Raw genomic sequence first — 25587 nt, forward strand, 5'->3', positions numbered from 1 at the left:
ATAACCAATAGGTTTTGTTCATCATGAATGCTGACGGTTGAGGAAAAAGATTAATATGAAAAGGTAAAGGTTTGCATAGAATATACAGATACCTTTGAGGAGATGAGGTGTGTGTGTGTGTGTGTGTGTGTGTGTGTGTGTTTTAATAGAGCTGATAAGCTGCAGGGGCTAGGCTTCGACCTGACCCGGAGTCCATTCTCTTTCTTTTTTTTTTCTTGTTTTAAAGATAAATTTTAGTTAAGTCTTCATGAAATGATCGAATATTGAATATTCAATATGTATGGGAAATACATTCACACAGCAATAGTTCAAAAGGATGTCAAGTCTCCTTCCCAGGCTCTCAGTTCTTCTCCCCAGAGGTGCAGTTCCTAGTTTCTTGTGCATTTTGTTCAGAGATCGCTTAGGCATACTACACCCATATGCATATTCCTGTGCAGGAAATATTTGATCCAGGACTTAAGAGGTCTTCTGTCCACACCGTCTGACACACTGCGTGATTTGTACATGAGCTTCCAATGAATGCATGATGCACCTGCCTTTCGGCTTGTCTCCTTCCACCTGCAATCGCACAACACCGACGCAGGTACAGTGTGACACAAACGCAGTGGTTCCTTCATTGCTGTCTCCTCGGGGCCTGTGGCAGGGACCAGCACAGGACAGGAGCGCAGTATGTTTGCAGCGAATGGATGAGCGAGTGAGTGAGGACCGCTTTCCTCCTGAGTCTGTAGGGACATGGAGGAGAGGACAGGAGAGGGAGAGGGTGAATAGCAGGAGAGGGAGAGAGAAAGGCGGCTGAAAAGGGAACTTTTCCCAAGGTGGTGGAGGAGAATTGGGAGAGAATAGAAGGAAGGAGGAGCTCAAGGAGGGTCCTTGTCCTTGTCCTAAAGCAGAAGAGTCAGGAAGGGACAGGGAGCGGGGAGGTAAGAGAAGTCTTGTACGGGGATTTTCCCAAACCCCTGTTTCAGTAACAGCAGACAGCGAGGCTCAATAATCCTTCCTGACCGTGAATATGAAATTAAGGTGAATAGAATAATGGGAATGATAACAATTATTTTAACATTTCTATGTACTGCATACCTCAGTTACCCTTTACCAGTATCATATGAGAGAAACTGAGGCATGAGGAGTTGAATAATTTGGGGCTGTTCTGTGTTCTGAAGAAGCAGTGACTGTTCTCAAACAGGCGGCCTGGAAGGTGGAGTGAGAGCAGAAAAGCAGCCCGAGGCAAGAACCCGGCTCTGAAAGTCTCATCTAGCCAGCCTGAAGTGGTCAGGGCCCCTCCTCATCCTGGGCAACCAAAAGGCCCGTCTCTGTGGCTGCAGCATCCCAGGGAGACAGCAGTGAACGCGCTGAGAAACGGGTGCTTCATAACCATCTGGAAAGTGAAAGAATCAGTAGGTGCCCAGACGCCTGTGCCTGGGAGGGGGAGACAGTTCAGGCGGCCCACTTTGTCTCAGTTTTCATCGGAGCAGGCACCGTGCTTCCCTAGACTTGATCACCTGGAGGCTGGGGAGCAGTGTGCCTCCTGGGAAGGACACAGGGGTCTTCACAGCCTCTTGGGCAGAGCAGACTGACTGAGAGGACCAGGCTGGCCGAAGAGGGAGAGGAGGTTGAGGAGGGGCGCCTCTGCGTCAGCTGCTCTTGGCAGGCCAACGCTGACACGGGGCTGCCCATCAGACTGTAACGCCCATGAGGACTGGGCTGCGACCTCAAGAGCAATGGGAGGAGGGGTTCTACCTCGGCTGCAGGAAAGGCCTTCCTGAGAAGGAGACGTTTAAGCCAAGCCTGAAGGACAAGAAGGAGCAGAGCAAATGAGGGAGAATGGGGACGCCCTTTGGTTTCTCCTCTCCTCCCTCTTCCTTCGCCTGCCCAAGGTCCGTGAGTCAAATTGCCGAGCAGGCATGACCTTGACCTGCTGTGAGACTAAGGGCAGATCTGTGCATCTGGGCCGTAATGGACAAGGCCCTGCTGGGGGTGGTGGTGCAAGGAAGGCCGGGCAGGTCCGCAGGGGCTGGATTTCATCTGGCCTGCAGGCTACAAGCCTGGATTTCATTCTGCGTACAATGGGAATCCAATAAGGTCAAAATAATTGTGAGTGAATGTTTACTCAATCTTTATTACAGCAGGTATCTTAATTTTTTGGTTGTTTGGCTTTGGGACACAAGTCACGCTCTCCTCTCCAGGCTGACTCTATTTGTATTTTCTAAGTCCCTACCATGTGCTCTTTTTCTCCAGCCTGCGAGCTCCATTTTCTTGATTTCCCTGTGGTCGTGGACCAGCTCTCAACTTTGCTTCAGACGTGGCTGGGCGCGTGCGGCCAGCAGGGGGCGCAGCTGCAGCGCTTCGGAGGGACCAGCGGCTGCCGGGCCCTGGGAGGAACTCCACACCCAGCTGACCTGCAGAGAACCCCTGTCATCCCCTCTTTTTTACACATCTTCGCTCTGCAGTTGAGAAGGGAGATACTCCTGTCTCATAATACGTTGAATATACTCCAGGTGGTGTACACAGTGTGGATGGAGCTGGGCTCAGACTCAGTTGTGGGCACTGGATTGAAGTCCTGGGCTCTCATTACACTGGCCACTGAGTAACTGAATTTCCGTGTGCAAGTCCTTTTCATTCTCTTAGCCTTGGTTTCCTTATCTGTAAAATGGGGTGTGTGGTTGTGTGGAGGCCCTCTTGGATCCTGTCCAGATAAAACACACATAGAGTGGAGCAGGCTAACATTCTGGACGAATTCGATACAAATGAGGAATAATTGTTACAAAAAAGTTTTTAGGCTGTCTTGTCCCTACAAGACTTCACCCAAGAGAGCAGTGAGCACTGGGGCCCTGTGGGCTACAGAGCCACCTTGGAGAAGTTGACAGTTAATTCTGACACATCACCTTCCGTATCATCACGGCCAGGCCCCTTGCTCAGTCTGTGGCCCCCAGCATCTGCTACTGTCCTCTTGGTCACTGCAAGCACTTTAGAGTTTAAAAGCCAGGTTTTGAGACCTGAGGGCTTGGGTTGGAATTTTGGAACTGCAAGTTACTTAAACTCTCCATGCCTTGGTTTCTTTACCTGTAGAATGAGCAGGGCTGATATTCACAATGTTTGACAACTAGCATGGCTCAGGTCCCGACTTGGCCCTAAAGAGTGTCCCAGAGGCCCCCTGATGCGCCAGGCATTCACTCTTTGATGTTGGTTTTTGATGTTTGGCTCCTGGATAAGGCCCAGGCAGCGATGGGACACTGAGGAATTCAGGGCAGAGGCATTTGTCAACTGATATGGAAATATTTAAAAAACGTTCTAACATGTGTTTTGGCTGTGCTAGTTAGTACTCTGAATACCAGCACTGAAGACAGGGATAAGAATGCCTGCACACAGGGCTGTGGAGAGGCTCACATGAGGTAATGCCGATGAAGCACTTAGCCTGGCACATGGGGGTGCTAGGTCAAGTCAGCCATCATGAGGTTCTTGCTGCCTTGTCTGTAGGTGGCCTTTCCAGCCCAGCCATCTCCCTGCTGGGATGTGCAGCTGACTATGAGCATGTAATTCAGAAACAAGCCCTTCAAAAGGCCTCCCACGGACCTTGGCGGAAAGGATGATCTTCTGATCCCAGGAGCAAATACTTACAAAGTCATCTGACCACTGCTCCTCTTCGTCAGCAAGGTCCTCTGCAGTGGCATGTGGGAAGCAGAAAGCACAAGCGTCAATCTCAGCTCCACCCTGTCCCCAAGCTCCCTGCGCCCACCTTCCTTGCCCCTGGGCTTCCTGGTCCTGTTTCCTTGGCCTTGAACGGTTATTACACATACCTCGTGTTCATCCACTTTCGACTCCTCTTTTTTGAAAAAATCAGTTCTCAAAGCATAAAGGGACGTTCCACTGAGCAGAGAAACAGTACATCTGAACCATGTCCGTTTTTGTTAAGGAACACTTTTGGGACTTTAGAACGATCCGGGAGGCACCTGCAATCCGTACCATGCTGCTTCTAAGGATTCCTTTGAATCAATATATGGATGGTATAGTAGGAAGAGCACTGGACAGGGAGTCAGATAGACCAAAACTCTCATGCAGGCTCTGTTCTTAACTAGTTGGAGGGTAGGCAAGACAATTAACATCTCTGGGCCTCAGTTTTAAGATCGATGGGATCACTTCTGTGATTCTCTGTAGCTCTAACTTTGACTTTCTTATTGAAAAGCATTTACCCGGTGCTTTACTACACGCTGGGCAATATCATCAGAGTTTTGCACTCAATTAGCTCCCTCAAAACCTTATGAGGAAACTGAGGCCTAGAGAAAATAAGCCATTTGCCCAAGGTCAGATAGTAAATAATAGAGCCAGGAGTTGAACCCTGTAGGTAGACTTCCAAGTGCATGCTCTGAACTCCAATGTCACACTGCCTCACTGTCTTTGAGCTCCAGGGTTCAAGTCCTGTCCTCAGCTCTGCAGGCAGTGTAAAAATGGATATAACAGGTCTCAAGTAGCTCAGGATCTTGAAGAATAAAATTGATCTGAATTATGACAGCCAAGGAGAATATTTGACCCCCTTTACTCCAAAACACATTTAGAGAATGAGAAGCTTAGCATCCATCCCATCACATACGCTGACATTAGAGGTTAAATACAATTTACTCAGCTATGTACAGATCAACCAGGCACAGGTCCAGAGGGCAGTGTGGCTCCAGCGACTATCCCATAGAGGCATCCCATTGAGCAGCCATGGCTAGAGGGCCCAGTGAATGGTCCCTGAATCCCCCAGAGCCTCTCTAGAATCTTTTCTTGCCATTTCTAGCCCCTGCTATGGCAGGCTACTGACTCCAGATCTGGGTAGACTCCAAAGAGGCACAAGGAAAAGAATTGCACATTAAAAATGGGGGCCTGCGCTCTGGAAAGCAATGTGGAGGTTCCTCAGAAAATTAAAAATAGACCTACCCTATGACCCAGCAATAGCACTGCTAGGAATTTACCCAAGGGATACAGGAGTACTGATGCATAGGGGCACTTGTACCCCAATGTTTATAGCAGCACTCTCAACAATAGCCAAATTGTGGAAAGAGCCTAAGTGTTCATCAACTGATGAATGGATAAAGAAATTGTGGTTTATATACACAATGGAATACTACGTGGCAATGAGAAAGAATGAAATATGGCCTTTTGTAGCAACATGGATGGAACTGGAGAGTGTTATGCTAAGTGAAATAAGTCATACAGAGAAAGACAGATACCATATGGTTTCACTCTTATGTGGATCTTGAGAAACTTAACAGAAACCCATGGGGGAGGGGAAGGAAAAAAAAAAAAGAGGTTAGAGTGGGAGACAGCCAAAGCATAAGAGACTGTTAAAAACTGAGAACAAACTGAGGGTTGATGGGGGGTGGGAGGGAGGGGAGGGTAGGTGATGGGTATTGAGGAGGGCACCTTTTGGGATGAGCACTGGTGTTGTATGGAAACCAATTTGACAATAAATTTCATATATTGAAAAAAAAAATGGGGGCCTGAAGGAGGTGTTTAGATCAGAGTGGCCGGATTTTAAACTGTGGCAGCAACAGCGCCCTCTCATGGGAAAAACGTGATAGGCGCTAAAACAGAGCTTTCTTCTAGGAGCCAAATAATGGGTCAAACTTTGACATTAACAGAAAAAAAAATTTATTAAATTATGATTTGGCCTCATGTATACCAAATTAGAGTATACTGCAACCACTGGGGTTTTCCAAGAAACTCCAGAAGAATAGATGACTAAGTCCTCTTCCCAATACCTGGCACTGAGCGGGAATAGGTTTCTAATACCTTAAGTTTGGGGATAATTGAAGATCAGCACTTAAGGGGCCACAATGTTTTTGTTTCGACCTTTAAAACAGAAACATTTATAAATTGATGTTATAAATCACACTTCCCTGCCTTGATCAGCCGTGCCTGCCGAACCTTTTCTTGGGGACCCAGGGTCCACTTTGTGGTCAGACACTGCTCAAAGTACTCGCAGGAGCTGTCTAACTCCTTCTCCTGTCCCCATTATCTTTCCTCTCCCACACATACTTCATACTGTTTCTAGTCATTTTCTTAAAATACAGTTTGAATTATGCTGCTCTTTTCCTCAAGAATCATCAGTAGCTCCCTATGGAGTGAAGTCAAGGTTCTGTGTCAACACATCAAATGCCTTCATCTCCTGTCCCTCTCTGGACTTCTCTCACACAGCCTTCCACGTTCACTGATACTGGAAGCATGTTCCTCCCAGCCTGCACTTTTGGTGGTCCTCCGCTCCGTTCACACTGTTCCCCCAGACCCTGTTCCTGGGAAAGCCCTGTCATACCTCTGCCATACAATCTTCCCCAGTCCCTCAGGTTATAACCCACTACTCCTTCCTCTGGGAGGGACTCCTTCCTCCTCCCTCTTAGATGCTGCTGGCACCCTGACGACATAGGCACTGCATTCTGCCCTATGCTGGGATTCATTTGCTCGTGTCTCTCTATACCGAAAAGCAAGGCCTATTTAGTTTGCCTTTGTATCTGGATGACCCTTGACATTTGTAATCCTGCGCAGTAATAAAAGTATGAACCAATAAATGAGTTGAATGAATGAAAATTAGGATAATAATAATAGATTGCATTTATTGAACACTTCCTGTGTGCTCAGTGCTAGGATAAGTGTACTTTCTCAATTATCCTCAAAATAGCGCTTTGTGGTAGGTGCCTTTATGATCTCACTTTTGCAGTCGAGGAAACTGGGGCTAAGAGAGTCTGCAAAACCTGTCTGAGGCCACGTGGCTGGTGAATGTGGGGGGTAGACTGGGGGCCGGGGTACCTGTGTTGGCTCCTGCAGCTAAAATCTCATGTAAACTGCCTGGCCCTCTACTGTGGCTTCAGATAAAGCCTAGGAGAAACAGCATGGCCCGGTGCAGGTATCATGGGGCACTGAGGCAGGAAAGAGAGAAAAGCATCATCATGTGGGAGAGGTTACCTGATGGTGCCCCGCCCACTACACCCATCCTACAGGCAGCTTGCAATCTCTTACTCATAAAATCACAGCCCTCACGCCATTTCCCAGACTGAAAAGCATGAGAGTCCAAAGAGCGAGGTCCAAAGTAGGGGATGTCCAGAACCTCAGTGAGTCTCCTAATATGGTTGGTTGTGGTTTTAGAACCAGGCTCCCTGGGTTCAAATCCTGGCTCTGCTCTTTACTACCTGCTTGGCAGTGGACCGGTACTTTGTTTAAAGCTCAATTTCTCGCCAGGGCAACAAGGGTAGGAATAGTGCCTGCCTCATGTTTTTATGAGAATCAAGTGGTACAATACATGTGAAGTGCTTCACAAAGCCTGGCATATAGTAAATGCTGTATTAATGTTACTTATTGTTTTCTCGGGTATTGATAATGTCTTAGTAAACCCTCAAAACAATATCAATTCTATTTCACTCTAATGGCAACCACACAGTATGGTTACCATTTAGAAATGGACCCCAGAGGGGCGCCTGGGTGGCGCAGTCGGTTAAGCGTCCAACTTCAGCCAGGTCACGATCTCGCGGTCCGTGAGTTCGAGCCCCGCGTCAGGCTCTGGGCTGATGGCTCGGAGCCTGGAGCCTGTTTCCGATTCTGTGTCTCCCTCTCTCTCTGCCCCTCCCCCGTTCATGCTCTGTCTCTCTCTGTCCCAAAAATAAATAAACGTTGAAAAAAAAAAAAAAAGAAATGGACCCCAGAGAGCCTCAAGTATAGAGGGTGATGTTTCCAGGAGGGTACATTCAAGCGTAATACGGGCCGGGTGGTTTAACTTGAGATGTAAGGTTGCACGCAAGAACCTGGCAGGTTTCTTCCTGGCAGGAAGCTGAGATGCTGGCTCAGCCTCCTTATTAGGGAAAGCCTTTTCTATTGTGTCGTGTTTCTGGCTTGTGCTCCATTTACGGTGTCACAATCCCACGCCACACAATGGAGGGACTCCTCCCCTTGCCTGGCCCAGGCTTTGTGATTCACATGCCCCACCCCACAAGCCTGTGGGCACAACACTACGTGACATGTGAGAACGCCACGATGACCCCACCTCAGTGTGCACACTGGGGTTTTGAGCTTTGGGCTCTCAGGTCAGGCTGCCGTGATCAAAATCCCGATTCTGCCATTTGCTAGCAGTGTGACAGGCAAGTTGCTTAACCTCTGGATATCTGTTTTCTCGTCACTGAAACGGACATGACTAATAGTGCCTATATTATGGGGCTTTGAGAGAATGAAATAGCCCAGGGAAAGTGCACAGAAGGGTGCCTGATAGAAGTAAGGGCTCAACGGGAGCCGTGTGTGACTATCAATCTACTTTAATGATCATAATAACCTGAAGGATAGGTCAGCACTCTCATCTCCAAGCAGGAAGCTGAGGCTCAGGGAAGTTTTAAACTGTTCTAGGTTCACAGTGTTTAGGGGCCACAGCCAGGATTCTAACCCAGGGCTAAAGGACCCCAAAGTCCAAGATCTTCTCACTGAGCCATGGAGGGAATAGACCTAGAGTCTAGGAGGGCAGCCATGTATCACACTGATGACAACCCAGGGCGGTGTAAACTTTCCTGACAAATGTCCCTCCACCTGGGATCATGGTCAGATGCTGGGAAAGCTCCAGGAAGGGTGCTGCATGAGCTCGCACGAGGCTGTGTGGTGGCAGTGGGACTGAACTGGGCCTTGAAGGACGAGCAGGACTTGAGTGACAGAATGAAGATGAAAGAGGGCATCCTCCTTCCATCTCTTAAGGCTGGGGCCTGTGTGTCAGCCCCAGAAGCAGGGCTTGGCTGATGGCTAGAAGGGGCATCCATAAGGCACAGAGGTGCCTGGAGTGAACGAGCTGCACTGGAGAGTCAGGGAAGAAAACAAAACCAGATTCGTTGCCAGCCAAGGGGGCGCTCCAACCACAGAGGCCACTGTAGGTCCCAGTGACAAGCTGGAGGTAGGGAGGCTGATGACGATGGTGTTTGAGTAGCTCAGGCATAAAGAGACGAAGGTTGAACCAGACTAGGGGTCTTGGGAATGGGAAGGGAAGGACGGTGAAGGACTCTGTGGCAAGAGCTTGAGGGAAGGGGTGAAGGCAAGGGTGTGGATTGGGCCTTTCCGTTCCAGAGCAGCAGCAGCACCAGAGACCAGCATTGAGAGACACGCACTCCAAACTGTGGGTCTGACACATGCTCAGTTGTAGCCCTGATTCAGCACTGGAGGCCACGCGCTGGGCCACCGGGCCTGCCAGCTTCTCCTCATGCAGAGCCGGTGGTGAGATGCAGGGAACCAGTGGGAAGACCGCAGTGGCACGCAGGAAAGAAAGAGGGAAGGAGGCTGGACTAGATGTGGTGGTGGGGACAGACACAGGGAAGGAACAGAAAGCAGAACTACAGAAGCTGTGGGGGAGGCAGCCGGTGGACAGTCCAGGACCACTGGGTGTACCCCAAGAGAAGAAAGGGATGTGACCATGTGGGGAGCAGATTTGGGCTGGCTAGGAGAGGTGATTTGCAACTAAATACCTAACATCTCAGAAAGTCCCTTTGTCTGAATATCCCTTCAGCCCTTCCCAGAGCCCTGTTAACGGGGTGGGTGTGCAGACATGGAGGGCTTAGCCCCAGCTTAGCCATCGCCTAGCTGTAGGGCCTTGGGCAGCCAGTTGGCCTGTCTGGGCTCCAGTTATCCCTAAGTGAGAAGCTAAGGTTGGGTGGTCTTTCAGGGCTTTCCAGCCTTAAAGGACTTTCAAGTCCAAGTTTTATTCCTCTATTCTTAGTTGCACGAGGCAGGACTGATGGTGCAAGCCGCTCTCCCCGTGTCAGCCTTGCGGGGTCCGCCGGTCAGAGTGTAGCCAGGGAGACGAAAAATCGAGTGAATGCTGGCTTCGGTAAGGACAGCAGGGCAAGGGCAGAGCAGTGTTATATTTCCCATCTTTGGTGGCCAGAGGGTTGGGAGGCCCTGTGCTTCTGTGGTGGGCATTTGCCCAAGAATCTCTGTCTGACTACCTTCCTTTGTCCCGAGGTCTGTCCTCTTTGCAGTTGCTCAGATCTCCTCCCTGAATGACATCAGTGGCGGGAGGAGAATGATTACAACAGCCCCTGGAAATTAGGGCCCAAGGGTACAGGGAGGGGGGCCTGGTTCAGTTCTGACCGCTCAGGGGTTTGTGGAATGGCCAGGGAGCTTCAATCCACTAGCAGTGTGACCTTAGGCCAGTATCTGCCTATTGCCTTTCTTATCTATTATCTGCTCCCCACTAGTCATTAAGCACCTTAAGGTCAGGGGCTATAGTTTGTTCCCTACTCCATGTCTAGTAGCGTGAGCACCACGCGGGGCACACTTGTGTAATATTTGTTGAACGAGTCAAAGAATGTGTGCAACAGCGGAAGCAACTGGAGTTACCGAGTCCAGAGAAGAAACCCTTCAAGTGACCTAATTTCCTAATTGTATCCTTGACGTTGCACAGACCCACTCTATTTCTCTTTTATTTGGTGTTTACAGACTTGTGCTGTGTGGCCATTAGAACACACTTAAGGAGCCACTAGGAAATGGATTGCATCTGTGTCCTGACGGAGCTGTCTGCCCTTGACAGGCCCAGGTAGGTGTGGGAGGTCACCACCGGAAATGTCCAAACAGAAAGTGGACCACACTTGTGGCGCATGGTGGGGGGAGCAGGTGTAAGCACTGGATTGGATACAGGCTGTAGGACCCCTGGGGCTCCTTTTAAACCTGACACTCCATGATTCCATGACTTTCCTACCAAAACTTGGGTTACTTAGCAGGTGTAGTCTGTTTTCTTGTTTAGAACTTGGGAGAGAAGAATGAATTTGTTCTCATTTGTTCACTAAGCAGCTCCCTTGACTTTTGATCGGGTAGATTTCAAAGGTCAGGACGGGGCATGTATGTATATATGTTTGTATCACTCTGTGACCCAATGAGTTCTGGAAAGTGGTGCAACAGGTCAGTCACCAGACTTGGGTGGCTTGGGTCCTACACAACCTCCACCTCAGATTAGATTAGACATTGCTGTAAGGACTTTCATAAAACTTTGTGCTTCCCCATCACCCTGAACCCTAATTGCTTTTAGATCATGAATGGATACTCTCTTTGCTATAAATTCTATGAGTGTGGAGACTATATTTTTCTTGGTTAGCACTGTATCTCCACCTAAAACCTTGTATGTACCTGGCACATGGACAATACTTAATAAATGTCTGATAAGTAGATGAGTGGATGGATGGATGGATGGATGGAGTACTACATCTCCACTATAGTCAAATGCTTAATAGATTTGGGCATTAGGATAGGAACCTTTTATTTTCAAATGAGTAGAACATAGTTCCCTTTTCAAGAATTAAATATGAACATGAAATTAGTCGAGAGTCCAAGTATTTTAGAAATACTCTTACCTGAGGCATAGTCCCTTTGAGGAACACTTGGAGGTGCTTTGACTTTCAGCCTATAGATAACAACCATTAGACAAACGGTCAGTGGGTAGGACAACTGTTGTCAAGGCCCGTAATATAAGCAAATATAGAGATAACAGACAGATAACTAATAGAATAATGGCTTCTTTTGGACCCATCACATTGAAAGACTAAATGTATTATAAATGTAGTGAAGCCATTGATCAAAGGTCTCCTAGCTCCCTCATCTCCCCAGTGTACAACGGGGCTGTGACTTGGCAAAGGTGAAGTCAGGTGGTGGAATATTCACCTGAGTTCAGAGCTTCAGGGAAGAAAATTGTTAATTGGTTGATAAGATGGTAATAGAAGATGAACTCTGTTTTAATAAATAACTCAATGCAGGATGCCTGGGTGGCTCAGTCAGTCAAGCGTCTGACTCTTGGTTTCTACTGTGGTCACAACCTCACGGTTTTGTGAGTTCGAGCCCCGCATGGGGCTCTGTGCTGGCGACGCGGAGCCTTGCTTGGGATTCTCTCTCTCTGTCTCTCTCTGCCCCTCCCCGACTCATGCTGTCTCTGTCTCTCTCAAAAATAAACTTAAAAGAAATAAATTAATACCTCAATGCTTTAAACAACAAGAAAAATATTAGTTATAATGAGCACTTTGGTTGTAGGTTGGACTGACACTGTTTTTGCACTATTTAAAAAAAAAAAAGCCAAATAAGAGAGCAGTGAGTGTTCCCGGGTGGGGATTGTGATATTTAGCTTACTTAGAAGTTGAACTGTTTCAAGCACTCTCAAAACTACTTTAGTATCTTTAGGCATATATAGAATGTTTGAATATTCACAATCCTTCCCTACTCATTACAAGAAGAAACTTAAAATTACATTTTAAAAATATACCCCAATTTTTAGGCTTTTTATAAGTTTTGACACCACCTCCCATTCTATTTCTAGTAAATTATTATTCTTACTAATAGTTGCCCATTTTATTTAAGAATGATTTGCTTAAAGAAGTTTAAAAATATATAAATAGAACCTATATCCAGTAGCTTTTATTTACTAACACATCACATCCTTTTACAGAGGCAGGATATAAGGTAACCATTACATGCAAAACATATTTCATTCCTTGGGGGGAAAAAAGCAGCACAGAAATTCATGTTTGATTACAAAAAATAAGCCCGATAAACCAGAATTGTAATGTTTCAAAAATAACAATTTTTATATTTGCATAGAAATTCTGCTTTTTGTTTGCCCCAAGGTTCTCAGATCAATTATTTCATTCAATTCTCATAGCAAGACAGGGTGTGCTGGGAAGATATTATCATTAGATGTATGACGAGGTCCAGAGACAGAGATGATCCACGGTGTTATAGGGGAAAAAAACCCTCAAAAACAAACAAGGAATGGTACCAGGTCTATTCCTGAAAGAGAAAAATTTTGAAAACTAACCATTCCCCTTTATTGCCATCATTTCATTAAAGAAAAGAAAGGGTATTTTAATATTCCCAAATGTATGAAGGTTATCATCTCCGAATAAAGGACAGACTCAGGAAAGGGCTGTTGGTCACTGAACACCGACCAGGAAGAAAAGCTGTGGTTTGGGCCTCACTCAGCAGCTGGCAGCTGCATGCCAACCCCCAACGCTTCAAGGTCCTTATTTTCTCATTTGGCCATGAACCAGTGACAACTCTGTCATGGTCTTGTGTTAGGAAACCAGCGTGTTCAACCGTGCTTCCTCCTTTCAAGGTAGCACCTGTTGCCTGGCAACGAGTAAGAGCTTAACTGCAGGTCCCTTAGAACCAAAGGTCCACTGACTTCACCCAGGGTAATGACTATGGCAGCCAGATTTCCCAAGCTGAGAAGAAACATTTGTCAAGTACAAGTGCATTTGGGGAACAATGGGCATAAAAAAAATAGAAACTGTCTGAAAATATGTGAGCTCCGTGGCTACTGTGTAAGTATGACCGACCATGGAATAGAGAGACATTTTATACAGAGGCTTCATATTATTAAGAAAAATCATGTGTTATAAAACTAGCAACTGTGGGATAATTAATCTAGAATTGCTAGTGATTAAAACAATGACTCGCAGGCTTCTCTCATTTCAGTGAGATTCTGTATGTGTCAGAAGTATTAAATGAAAATAATCACATGCCTCTCCCTGCCACAGGACAGAACATGGAGACAAAGTCTCCTCCTCTAGGAGATGACCAGTTCCCCACAAGCAGACCGTTTTAACGATTTTATGATAATCACTTATACATATTGAGACTCATTTACATTTTATAGTCTAAAAACACCATAAAACATGATTTCTTTCGAGTTTAGCAAAGACCAAAGAATGAAGATATTCTGTTCTTTATATATATATTATATATATCATATATTTATATTATATATAATCTATACATATATATTTAATGTTTATTTATTTATTTTGAGAGAGAGAGTGCAAACAGGGGAGGGGCAGGGAGAGAGGGAGGCAGAGAATCCCAAGCAGGCTCTGCACTGTCAGCACAGAGCCCAGTGTGGGGCTGGGACACAGGAACCACAAGATCATGACCTGTGAAGCTGAAATCAAGAGTTGGTCATTTAACCAACTGAGCCACCCAGATGCCCCTGAACATACTCTGTTCTGAAGGTATAGGTCAATGAACTTTTATACACTATTAGTGGTACAAAATTTTTGGAAAACAATTTTGTAATATCAACAAAAATGTCAAGGGCATAACTTCTTCGATCTAGAAATTTCATTTCAGGAATTTAGCTTTCTGCTATACTCAAAGTCTACAAAAACTATTTATTGAAATGTTATTTGTGGCAGTTAAACTGAAAGAAACGGCCACAAAATTTTGATTGATCTTATCAAATTGCCCTCCAAGAACATGCCTGTTTAAACTCCCACATCTCCCTCTCTTTAAAAAGTGTCCACCAGGGGCGCCTGGGTGGCTCAGTCAGTTAAGCCTCTGACTCTTGATCTTGGCTCAGGTCATGATCTCAGTTTGTGAGATTGAGCCCCGTGGGAATCTCTCTGTCCCTCTCTCTCTGCCCCTCTCCTGCTCACGTGTGTGCACACACTCTCTCTCTCACAAAATAAATAAATAAAACTTAAAAAAATAAAAAATAAAAAGTGTCCACCAATACATAGCTGGTTAAATGAATGATAATGGATTTATAGCAGACTATTAATCAGCTATTCAAAAAGGAATATGGTTTATTTTTACATACTAACAAACAAAGATATCCATGATATAACATTAAGTAAAACCACTAAGCAAAGTCAGGTTGGTAGAATGCTTTATGGAGAATAGCACCATTCATGATGAAAATGTATGTATGTATAGGTAAGTGCTACATCTATGTCAATATACGTATGTGCGTGTGAAAATACATACATGTAGATATTTATACCAGACTCACTCATGACAATGTCCATTGCCCTGGAGTGGGTTGATGTGGGGCATGGGGAAGGAGGAGATTTTGACTTTATGCAATTCTGAATTCTTTGATTTTTTTTCTCTTCTGGTGAATGACTACTACTTTCATTTTCTGAAAAAAAGAACTTAAACAAAAACTTAGTGGAATACCATCTCCCCTTTCCTCTTAACTTAGATTTTGAGTGACAAATATAGATATGTACAATTTTTATTTTCTTTTTTTAAAAAAACTTAAGAGTTTCTGATGTGCAGGAAGATTTGGAATTCTAGTTTCCTTCTCCAAATGCCAACTGAAAACACTATTTTGGGGTGCCTGGGTGGCTCAATCAGCTGAGCATCTGATTTTGGTCAGGTCATGATCTCACAGTTCGTGGGTTCAAGGCCCACATCGGGCTTTGCACTGACAGTACGGAGTCTGCTTGGGATTCTCTGTCTCCTTCTCTCTCTACCCCTCCCCTGCTCATGTTCTCTCTCTTTCTCAAGAATAAATAAACGTTAAAAAAAATTTTTTTAAAGGGGTACCTGAGTGGCTCAGTCATTTGAGCCTCCAACTTTGGCTCAGGTAATGATCTCACAGTTGACAAGTTCGAGCTCCACGACAGGCTCAGTGCGGACAGCTCAGAGCCTGGAGCCTGCTTCCGATTCTGTGTGTGTGTCTCTCTCTCTCTCTGCCCCTCCCCCGCTCATGCTCTGTCTCTCTCTGTCTCAAAAATAAAGATTAAAAAATTTTTTTTAACTCCATTTTAAGGCTATAACTGAAAAAACAAAAATTGAAATATGGAAAACAGGTATGGCATCCTAAAGATGCTAGGGCTGTGTTCTTGTAACTTCTCTTTTGGATTTCTCCAACCATGTCCTAGTGGCCCTTAACTACATAGTTACAGAAGCTGATTTTCCTGTTTCTATAAAGGTCTTTGTTGACATTTGCCATCTTAAGTGGCATAGCTCACTTTTACTGCAATGAGAGGGGAAAGCAAAGGGCCCTGAGCATCACCCTGTTCATTTGCCATGTTTCCTGAACATAGATCTGACCACCATGGACTCTGGCCACGAGTTAGAAAGGGTTACATGCTAAAAAGGTTGCAACTCCTCACTCAGGTAATGGAGAACTTTGTCTTCTTCCACTTAGCACAGGCTGGGATGATGTGTTAATTATGTAAATGAGTGCTTATACAGTGCTATGGAGTTTAACTTACTTTTTGATCTTGTTCATTATTCCACCTTCATTGTTCTTGATGTCATGGACCATCTTTTGAAGTTGCCTGCAAGAAATAAAATCAAACATAAACTATTAATAATAGGTTGATTTTTTTTTAAGTCAAAAGGGAATACAAAAAGGAGAAAAAACCCTACAATAAGCCCCCAGTGAGAATCGTATCATATTTAACCGACCATCTGCTACTTGAATAAAGCAAAGTGTGACTGATAATGTAAGGAACGTGGTCATTGGGCCGTGTCCCTGTCCCCTGAATGTCTGGGCTCTGAAGAGAAATTCTGGTTTCCAGATCTATTCATTTTTAGGAGACATGGGAGGCAAAAGCCCTCTGAAAAACCTCACTGTTCATCACATTGTCCTTAGAGCATTCGCACTGCCAGGATGGGGCTACCTTGAAGGACAGGTGGGCTGAAATCAGGCACAAGAGTTCTTGGTTAACTTTACTAGGTTGAATCTGGAAAAACTGTCACTAGAAAGTTGTACCTACACAGAAGCCATAAGGAAAATGATTAATGAATCTGACTGCCTACATATTTGGAAATTCTGTAGAACAAAAGGAATATGCACAAGATCAGGAGATGAATGATGTGCTGGAAGAAATATTTGCAACACAAGAACAATAAGGACTACGTGTTTTGATTTACAAAGAAATCTTATGACTCAGTAAAAAAAGATGAATAATTCAATAGGAAATGGGCAAAACATGTGAACATACAGCTAACAGAAAAGGACGAGTGGCTAACAGATAACATGACTTATTTTTTAAGGAATTTGCATCTAAACAACGAGATATGTTCTGCTTATCAAATTGGCAAAACTTAATGTGATAATACCCTGGGGCGGGGTGGCGGGTGCACCAAAATATGGATATTCTTGGGAATGCAATTTGTGATGATTAATGTCTGTTAAATTTTAAAACCTTCATGCCTTTTGACCCAGAAATTCTACTGCTAGGGATTTGCCATCCTGAACATGGTCATAAAACTATACCACTATGTACTATGTTATTTGTGTAATAACCCTAATCCTTCCTGCCTCCCCACTAAATAAAACCTGGAAACAACCTAAATGCCCATCAATCATTAAAAGGGAACTAGCTAAATAAACTTTGATAAAGCCATACAATGGAATACCACAGACCCTTAAAAAAAAGAAAAAAAAAAAGAAGCACACATCAGTATTGCTGATACATGAAAATCCCCGATACCTATTAAGTTACACAAATACGGTGAAGGAGAAAAAGAAAAAAGGAAGAAAGGAAGGAAAGTTCAGAATAATGTGTATTGTGTTTTTTTGTGCGATTGCAAAGGACACATACATTCTTATGTGCTGGTAGGTGCATAATTTTTTAGAAAGATATGCAAGGAATTATTCAAAGAACGTTTTCAAAGTCAATACAACGTCCTCATACAAATTAGGAAAAGGTACCCTTTTTTCTGAGTGGACATTGCTCAGTGGCCAGGCACACAGCTTGGCAAATAGCGAAAGACAGATTTCAGTCTCTACTTGTCCTCATAGCTGGGTGCCCTTGTACCAATGGCAGAGCGAGGGCTGGAGGCTTGAGTGGGGATGAGGGCTTCTGCTTTATAAAAAGGAGACTTTCACTTTACAACGAAGATTTCTATATTAGTTGAATGTTCATAGCTTGTGCATCTATCATTTTATTATCTGTTTTTATATACATAAATAGGGGAAAATGTTAAAAGTTGGAATCTTGGGCCATGGTTTTATCCTTCATAATAACTCTCTGACTTAAAAAAATATATATGTAAATATGTTACTTATATATATTTATATTTACATGTAAATATATCTAATAAATGTGTTCACATATTATGTATAATACACATTTACATATTATAGTGTATATGTAAATAATGGTGTGTATAAATATATTTATTATTTCTATTTATATGTAAATGTAAATTATGTATGTATAATTTCACACGGTTCTGCCCTGAAAGAGTAGGATAGCCGAATTTACCCTTCAGGCAAGCCTTTCCTTTGTTCTGAGGAAACCATTTGATTGGGCCCTATAGTTATCAAAACGTAAATCTTGTCCACAGCCATCGCTCTTGGAGAAACCTTTTTCCCGCAAACCTGCATGCACACTTCTCTTGCTCTGGGAGCTAGGCCTTGCGTTAGGTAATATGAACAGTGGTGCACAATTCAGCTTGGCAGAGGCCTCCAAAACCCTGTTGACTGGGGGGGGGGGGGGGAATCCGGGGAAATAATCTCTGGCTCAGCACGGATTTAGGACGCACATGTTGCAAAGCTCTTCAGTGTGGGTGGAGGAGTTTAGAGCAGGGAGGAGGCTTGGGGTGGGGGGTAGGGGGCGCCTCTGCCTGGCCAGCCTGTTGGCGTCTGCAACTAAGTGTTAATTTAAGGCTAACTAACCCATCTAGGTTGCTGTTCTGCTGTAGTTGTTTACTGAGGGGCCCTAGGGCACTAAGGAGTGGGGTGAGATTTACCGGGTAGGGATGGACCCTCTTACCCTCAACTATTTTGGGAAAAGGAAATTTCTCAAACAAGGAATGGGAACTCGTCCTGGGGATCTTAGGGAGTTCTCTCCCCTTCTCCATCTAATGATTGTTAGGAACTAATACTGAAGAACAACCACTGAAGTGGTGGAGAGGAGGGGAGGGATGGATACAAGGGTGGAGTGTTGGCTGGAACCTGAGGCTGGGTCTGAGCTCCAGCTCTGAGAAGAGCCATGCCGGGCACCATCACTAGGCATTTGCACCAAGACAATTCCTCTCCATTGCCCCTGAATGTTCAGCGGTATCCTGTTTATCCTGTTGCAGCCTCTGGGCTGTGGGCAAGGGTGTGTTCCATGGCGTGAAGAGCTGAGTGCACAGGGAACACGGCTGGAAGGTGGAGTAGCAGAAGAGAAACTTCTTTTAGGACATCCTTTAGGCTACATCTTGGGGAACTGTCTTCAGAACTGGGGGACCCACTGAGGGGCCCATGTTGGGATGTGGGGAGGGGTCGGAGCCAAGCAGTAATCTGGGTAACAAAGGAAATGAGATCGCGTTTTCTATCCCCAGTTAGGGAGGCTGTGCTCACGGATTCTACTCATATGAGAACTCAGCAGAGCACCAGGCTCAGCAGCAGGGAGACGAGAATGCATGAGGGTGAAGGAGGACCACCTGCCCAACCGAGATACACAGAGGGTCCCTACAGCTCGACCTTTGAGCTGCTTGGGAACTCCTCGGGATTCTAGAGTTTGTTCACATATAACCTGTGCCTACCACTCCCCCTGCCCCATCTCCTTTTCCTGCAGAACTATAGGGAATCTCTGAGACAGAGGAATGAGGGAAAATGGGAGATAAGATGTCCGGGCACAAGAGAAAGAGACACAGAGAGCGAAGCTGGAATGGTTTGATTGGGAAGCAATGTAATAATTTCCAGCGCAGAGCAGAGGGCATCTCCCACTGTAAGCTGATGTAACTGAACGGAATGCCTTTAGACTAAATTAAACCTTACCCAGGTTTAAGGACAAGATGAGCCAGAGTGAAGGATGCTGTCTGAAATTTGTCAGCAGCGAGACACAGAGTAAGAGGGAGCCAGGGGCTGATTTGTATAAGCAACTTTGCTGCAGGTGTAGACAAACAGGCGTAAATTGTTGCAAAAGAGTTTGACATAATTCTGTCATTTGCTTAACTTGGTATTTGATACTTCTCGGCCTTTCTTAAATTATTTTCATTATAGATTATTTTTTTTAACGTTTATTTATTTCTTTTGAGACAGAGAGAGACAGAGCATGAACGGGGGAGGGTCAGAGAGAGGGAGACACAGAATCCGAAACAGGCTCCAGGCTCTGAGCTGTCAGCACAGAGCCCGACGCGGGGCTCGAACTCACGGACCGTGAGATCATGACCTGAGCCGAAGTCGGCCGCTTAACCGACTAAGCCACCCAGGCGCCCCTCATTATAGATTATTAAAATAATCAGTTGCTTCATAAATTATGCCTCTTGTGTTCAAAACTTTTCCCCTCCCTCTGCCTCTCGTTCACACAACACTTGAGGCTCACAGACTGCTGTTTCAGCAGCCAAGTGTCTGTTACCTGGAAAAACAGTGTCCGCCAAACCAAGAAGACCTGGGGATGCTCTCAGCTCCTTTTATCAACTATTCACACGCTGCCTGATGCACAGCTTTCCTGCTCTCTGGTACGGTCTTTGGAGCCCTTTTTTCCCCCCTCTACTACAACATAAAGCACATGCAAAGGCATGTGCAGCTGGACTGTTCCCAGATTTAAATACCAGCGGTCTCACTGTGAGAAGTCGCGTGTAGGTGAAAATAGGCAAAAAAAAACCCTACCCTTTCAGGTTTGATTAGCCCTTTCAGAGATATCTTTCCATGGATAGCGGAAGGATAATAGGAGCACAATGTTCTACTCTTTAAATTATGAAGAGACAGCCACGTACAGGTAACAAAATAAAATGAACGAAGAACAAAGCTCATCTAATATATTTTTTAAAAGATGTCAATAGTGTATTTTTTAAGTGTACTTATTTTGAGAGAGACAGAGCGAGTGGGGGAGGCAGAGAGAGGGGGACAGAGGATCTGAAGGGGGCCCCAATGCAGGGCTTGAATTCACCAACGCAGAGCTTGTGACCTGAGTTGAAGTTGGATGTTCAACTGACTGAACCACTCAGGCACCCAATAACGTATTTTTTAAGTAGCATGCTATTTCAACATTTTACAGTGGTGAATACATTATATAAATAATTACAATTATTATTTCGCTATAAACCAAATCAAATTATACATTCTCTCCTTTGTCATTGATTTAAAAATTTTTCTTCAAGCTTTTGAATTAATGTCAACAACCTTAGTTATTTAACAATACTCTGAAGTAGTATGACCCGGGCTGAGCCTGGATCTCAGAGGATTTAGATCCCACAATGTACTGAGCTGGAAAAAAATCACTGTTTGAAAATAAGCAGCAGGTTTTTTTTTACTTCAAGGAAGTGGTTTACTTTAGAATCTGATAGACCAGTGGTTCCCACTGTAAACTGCACCTGAATCACCTGACGGGCTCTGAACATGGTGAACCCACCCCCAGAGCTTCTGATTGGGTAGGTCTGTAGTGGGTCGGCTAATTTGCATTGCTAACAATTTCCTTGGTGCTGACTTTACTGGCCAGGAGACCACCCTCTGAACATATCCCCCCCCCCCCCCCCCCCCCCCCCCCCGCCACCTCCCCCCTCCCCCACCCCTGCCCCTTGCTGTGAGCCTTTTAGTTGTGCCTAAGCAAATAGATGCTTGGGAAAAGTTCTCAAGAATTCAAGGGTGAAGTTTCAGACAAATAAATTGAGTGGTCACTTTAATAACTTAATTTGGCTCTGGGTTTTACTAGACTGTCCCTCCTCTGTGAGACTCTGGACTTTCCTCTGTGTGGATTTAGACTACCCCATGCCTGTGTATTTTTATTTATTTTATAGTCACGTGCTTTCTTCCTGAGCCATAGTTTGCTAAAGCAGAGTATCAATGACGCGGGTTCAGGACAGACACGCCCCTCACATTTGCAACAACATAAAAAGGGACTGGATCTGCTTGGCACAGAGCCACATGGCCAGGACCATTTGGTGACGTTGGGACATGACTATATCCCTGTCCCTGGCTGTCCTTGCTGCTACTCAGCCTGCAAAAACTCTACGCCAGGAAGTGAGGAAAATGAGGATATGGTATATAGGCCTTGGGCTTTGCTACTGGATGTTTCCTGTCTTCTGGGGCCTTCTGGTTGTTGGTCCCTCTACAGGTTGACCTCTCCAGGGATTTTTATAGTGCAGAGGTGAGCTGGCCCTTGAAATAGTCTATGGCTGGGAGCAAAGCACGGAAGACCTGAAGAAGGATCCAGGAGGCTGAACGAAACCTTATCTAGGAGCAAATATAAATCGTTCTCTGTGTTGTGCTTCCTTCCATTCCCCAAATTTCAGCAAAGTCTTAAGTAGGTATGACTAAGCCTGTTAGGATTGTGGGGGAATGAGGAAAGGGTCTGTGGCCAAAGGTGCAAGAGCCTGAGAAACTCACATGGTGCCTGGAGGATGCTGTCTGCTCCACAGTGGGGGGAAAATGACTCCAAGAAGAGGGACTCATGGATCTGGAGACAAGTGAGAGCCAGTATGGAGCAGTGTGGGATATGTATGCAGCCCTGGGAGTCCCAGAATGCCAGGGGCGGGAATAGGGGTACTGTAATTTGAACGGCAAAGAATGATGTGACTTTTTTTCTTTGGAGTCACAGGTAAATAGTGACTGGTCACATAGGTTGTACAGTTTTTAATTTTATAACTTTATTTCTGATAAAAAATGTAATCTATGCTAAGTGAAACAATCCTGAAAGCCTGAAAAGGCTACATACTGTATGATTCCAACTAGACTCTGGGAAAAGCAAAACTATGAAAACAGTAAAATGATCAGTGGTTGTGATTTCAGGAGGAGGAAGGGAAGGATGAATAGATGGAACGGGATTATTCAGGCAGTGAAACTATTTTTGTATGTCACTATAAGGGTGGCCACATGTAACATGTTCATTGTATCAAAATTTGCAAATAAAACTTAAAATGTCACTCTTACTTCCAACCCCCACTATTAACATTTAATTAAATAGCCTTCTAGGGGCGCCCAGGTGGCTCAGTAGGTAAAGCGTCCAACTTTGTCCAACTTCCGCTCAAGTCATGATCTCATGGTTTGTGGGTTCGAGCCCTCCCCCCCCCCATCGGGCTCTGTGCTGACAGCTCAGAGGCTGGAGCCTGTTTCGGATTCTGTGTCTCCCTCTCTCTTTGCCCCTCCCCCACTCGAGCTCTGCCTCTCTCTCCTGTCTCTCTCTCTCTCCCAAAGATAAATAAACATTAAAAAATTAAAAGCCTTCTAATGTTTTACTACATGTGCATAGTATGTATAGATTTTACATAATTAAGATGATACTTGACATTTTGTAATCTGCATTTTTCACTTATAGCTCGAACATTTTCACAAGTGAGTAGGATCCTTAGACTTTGTTTGCTTAGCTAGCCAGTCTTTATCTGCACCTTTTCTCCTCCTGCAAACTGAAAGGGCTTTTAATTAGCTGAAACTCTGATCTGGGTGGGTGTGACAGGGAGCAATGAAATGTCAGGACCCCCCCCCCACCCCCCCAGCCCATGTGCTTGAAGGAGTGGAGATAGAAGACCAGACCAGACCTGACCCCAGCACCAGCAAGAGCTGTTGACAAGTCCTGGATGCCTGGGGGCGGAGGGGCAGGAAAGATTCCATCTCAGGTTCAAACCCAGATCACTCTAAAACAATGTTTCTAAACGCTAGCATCTGTTAAATGAAGATATCTACCTTGCAGGTTGCTGTGAAGATAATAGACAATGGATGTAAGGTGCCTGCCCACACAGGAAGTTTTGGTCCATTGTAATGGCTCTTCTTGCAGAAGACCCTGGGGACTGGTTTGGACCAGGAACAAAACTCAGAATCAGTGCCCTCTGCTAGAGGGAAGTGGGGGTGGGAGGGCGTTACCACCTGGGTTGATTTCCTCCAGGCCAGAAGGTGCTCCAGAAATGGGTTTGGTTGTGGGGTGTTTTCGTTGTTGTTCTTGTTTTGTTAGTGTTTTTTTCTGGGGGGGGGGGGTGATGGGTGGTTGCAGGGAGAACGCTCCCAACCTGGCGTGGCTGATTGGTACCAACAAGTGGGAATCATCTACTAACCACAGTTCTGCATAAAACCAGGCATTACGTGCCCTGACCGGAGTGGCATTTTGATCTCTAACCTGCAGGAATACCTTTGCAAAAAGATGAATTATTTTGGGTTCTTAGGGTGCCTTTAGTCCCAACAAATGCTTCCGTAGAGCCAGCTGTATCCAAGTGTAAGAAGAGAGCATTTTAATCACCACTAAGTTTAGTACAAGGCAAAATAATGTGCCTGCTTAAAAAAAAAAAATTGAGGGGCGCCTGGGTGGCTCAGTTGGTTAAGCATCCGACTTCGGCTCAGGTCATGATCTCGTGGTCCGTGAGTTCCAGCCCCGCATCGGGCTCTGTGCTGACCGCTCAGAGCCTGGAGCCTGTTTCAGATTCTGTGTCTCCCTCTCTCTCTGACCCTCCCCCATTCATGCTCTGTCTCTCTCTGTCTCAAAAATAAATAAACGTTAAAAAAAATAAAAAAAATTGAATTAAAAACAAAAATTCAGATTGCTGGGTTTGCACCATCTCAAGGTAATAAAAATCCCAGGTGGGGCCCAGGAATCTGCATTTTAACAAACTTCTTGGACTGGTGATTCTTACGCACACAGAAAGCTGAGAAGCTTTATTAAAAGAAACAAGGCAGATTTATCTGCTTCTAGTCTAGGCTTAATTGCGCAGAGCACAAGAGAAGGCCCCCAACTTCCATAGTATTTTCGCACCTGCCTCCACTGCCTGAAATTTCTTTAACAGAAAAGCTTTACTCCATATTGGGATGCTGAAGGCTTACCCAGACACTCTCTCTTCCCAGGAAAGGAACATAGGAGTTTGAGTCAATAGTGTGATGTCTGCTTGCAATAGGGGAAAAGAGCAGAAAGAATCAGATGTGGGTGTGGAGGACCAGGCTCTTACCTTCACCTATGCTCAGATCAATACAAATTTGACACAGAGCTACTTTCCGTCTGCCTGCTCTCTGTTCCCTGGCAACCGGCACCAGAGCAGGGACTCCCAACTCCAGGAGCTGAATACAAACAGCCCAGCCTTTTCCAAGGGGTATTTTTTAAATTTGGAGTTAAGAGCTTACATCAATGGCCAGTCTCTATACATCTTCTTCTTAGAGGAGGTAGTCTTGATTTGGGCTACACATTAGAGTCACTTAGGGTGCTTTTAATAATCCTCATACCCAAGGCTCCCCACCAGACGATTGGCTCCCAGATGATTCTAATGTGTGGCCAAGGTTGAGAACCGCTGGCCAAATTATCACTGTAGGAAAGACCCACGGCCTAAGAGAGCACGGGAGAAGAATCCATAGATGCTGGCTGCCTTTCAGAAAAGTGCCTACAGGCTGAGAGCAGCCCTGAGATGTAGAGGGACAGAACAAATCCAGAAGGGTGGACTGGTGGACACAGAGCTCCACCAGGGCCAAGGGAGCACCGAGAAGGCACTGCACATGCGTAGTTTGGTCCCATCGTCAAAAAGTAGTCCAAGATAATTTTGTATCTTTTACAAAATATCTTTCCAATAATTTTGCCAAATACAGGAGATGATTTCAAAGATGGTATTATCTGGTGTTATTTTTAGTAGAAAAAATAAAAGGATCAGAAAACATCTTGCTTTCCTTTCAGCTCCTTAATGCACTCACAGAGGACCATGAAAGGCAGGTTTTAGCAGGCTTTTGCACTTCGGTCTTTTCCAGGAAAGGTGGAATGCAGAGCAAGTTAATCAGAGAAAATCCATGTTTGCTTTGGGTTTAGGAATGGATTGAAGAGGGTCTCGGATGAAAGAGACTCTTTGCAAACAAAAAGAGCAGATAAATCCTTCCTCCTTCTTCACCCCCCACATCTTAACCACGGTCCGATCCGGGTCTAGAATTTTATTTTGTCAGTATCCGTGGGGCTGGTCCTCTGTGTGTGAGGGATTTTGTCAGGG

General features: G+C 45.2%; 1 protein-coding gene across 2 annotated transcripts in view; it reads right to left on the bottom strand.

The window, feature by feature from the left end:
- BLNK (B cell linker) overlaps nucleotides 1-25587 on the bottom strand; it is a 75991-nt gene that overhangs the window by 34940 nt on the left and 15464 nt on the right. For both annotated transcript variants that reach the window (XM_047073221.1, XM_047073220.1), the window contains exons 2-4: nucleotides 15975-16040; nucleotides 11340-11389; nucleotides 3616-3656 (exon numbers count right to left, since the gene is read on the bottom strand). In XM_047073221.1, coding sequence (XP_046929177.1) covers nucleotides 3616-3656; nucleotides 11340-11389; nucleotides 15975-16040 — 157 coding nt within the window. The remainder of the gene's footprint in view (nucleotides 1-3615; nucleotides 3657-11339; nucleotides 11390-15974; nucleotides 16041-25587) is intronic.

This window comes from Lynx rufus, unplaced genomic scaffold (genome assembly GCF_022079265.1).
Source record: "Lynx rufus isolate CCGP_SWC_20201006 ecotype Redwood Valley unplaced genomic scaffold, mLynRuf1.p SCAF_11, whole genome shotgun sequence".
Taxonomy (NCBI): Eukaryota; Metazoa; Chordata; class Mammalia; order Carnivora; family Felidae; genus Lynx; species Lynx rufus.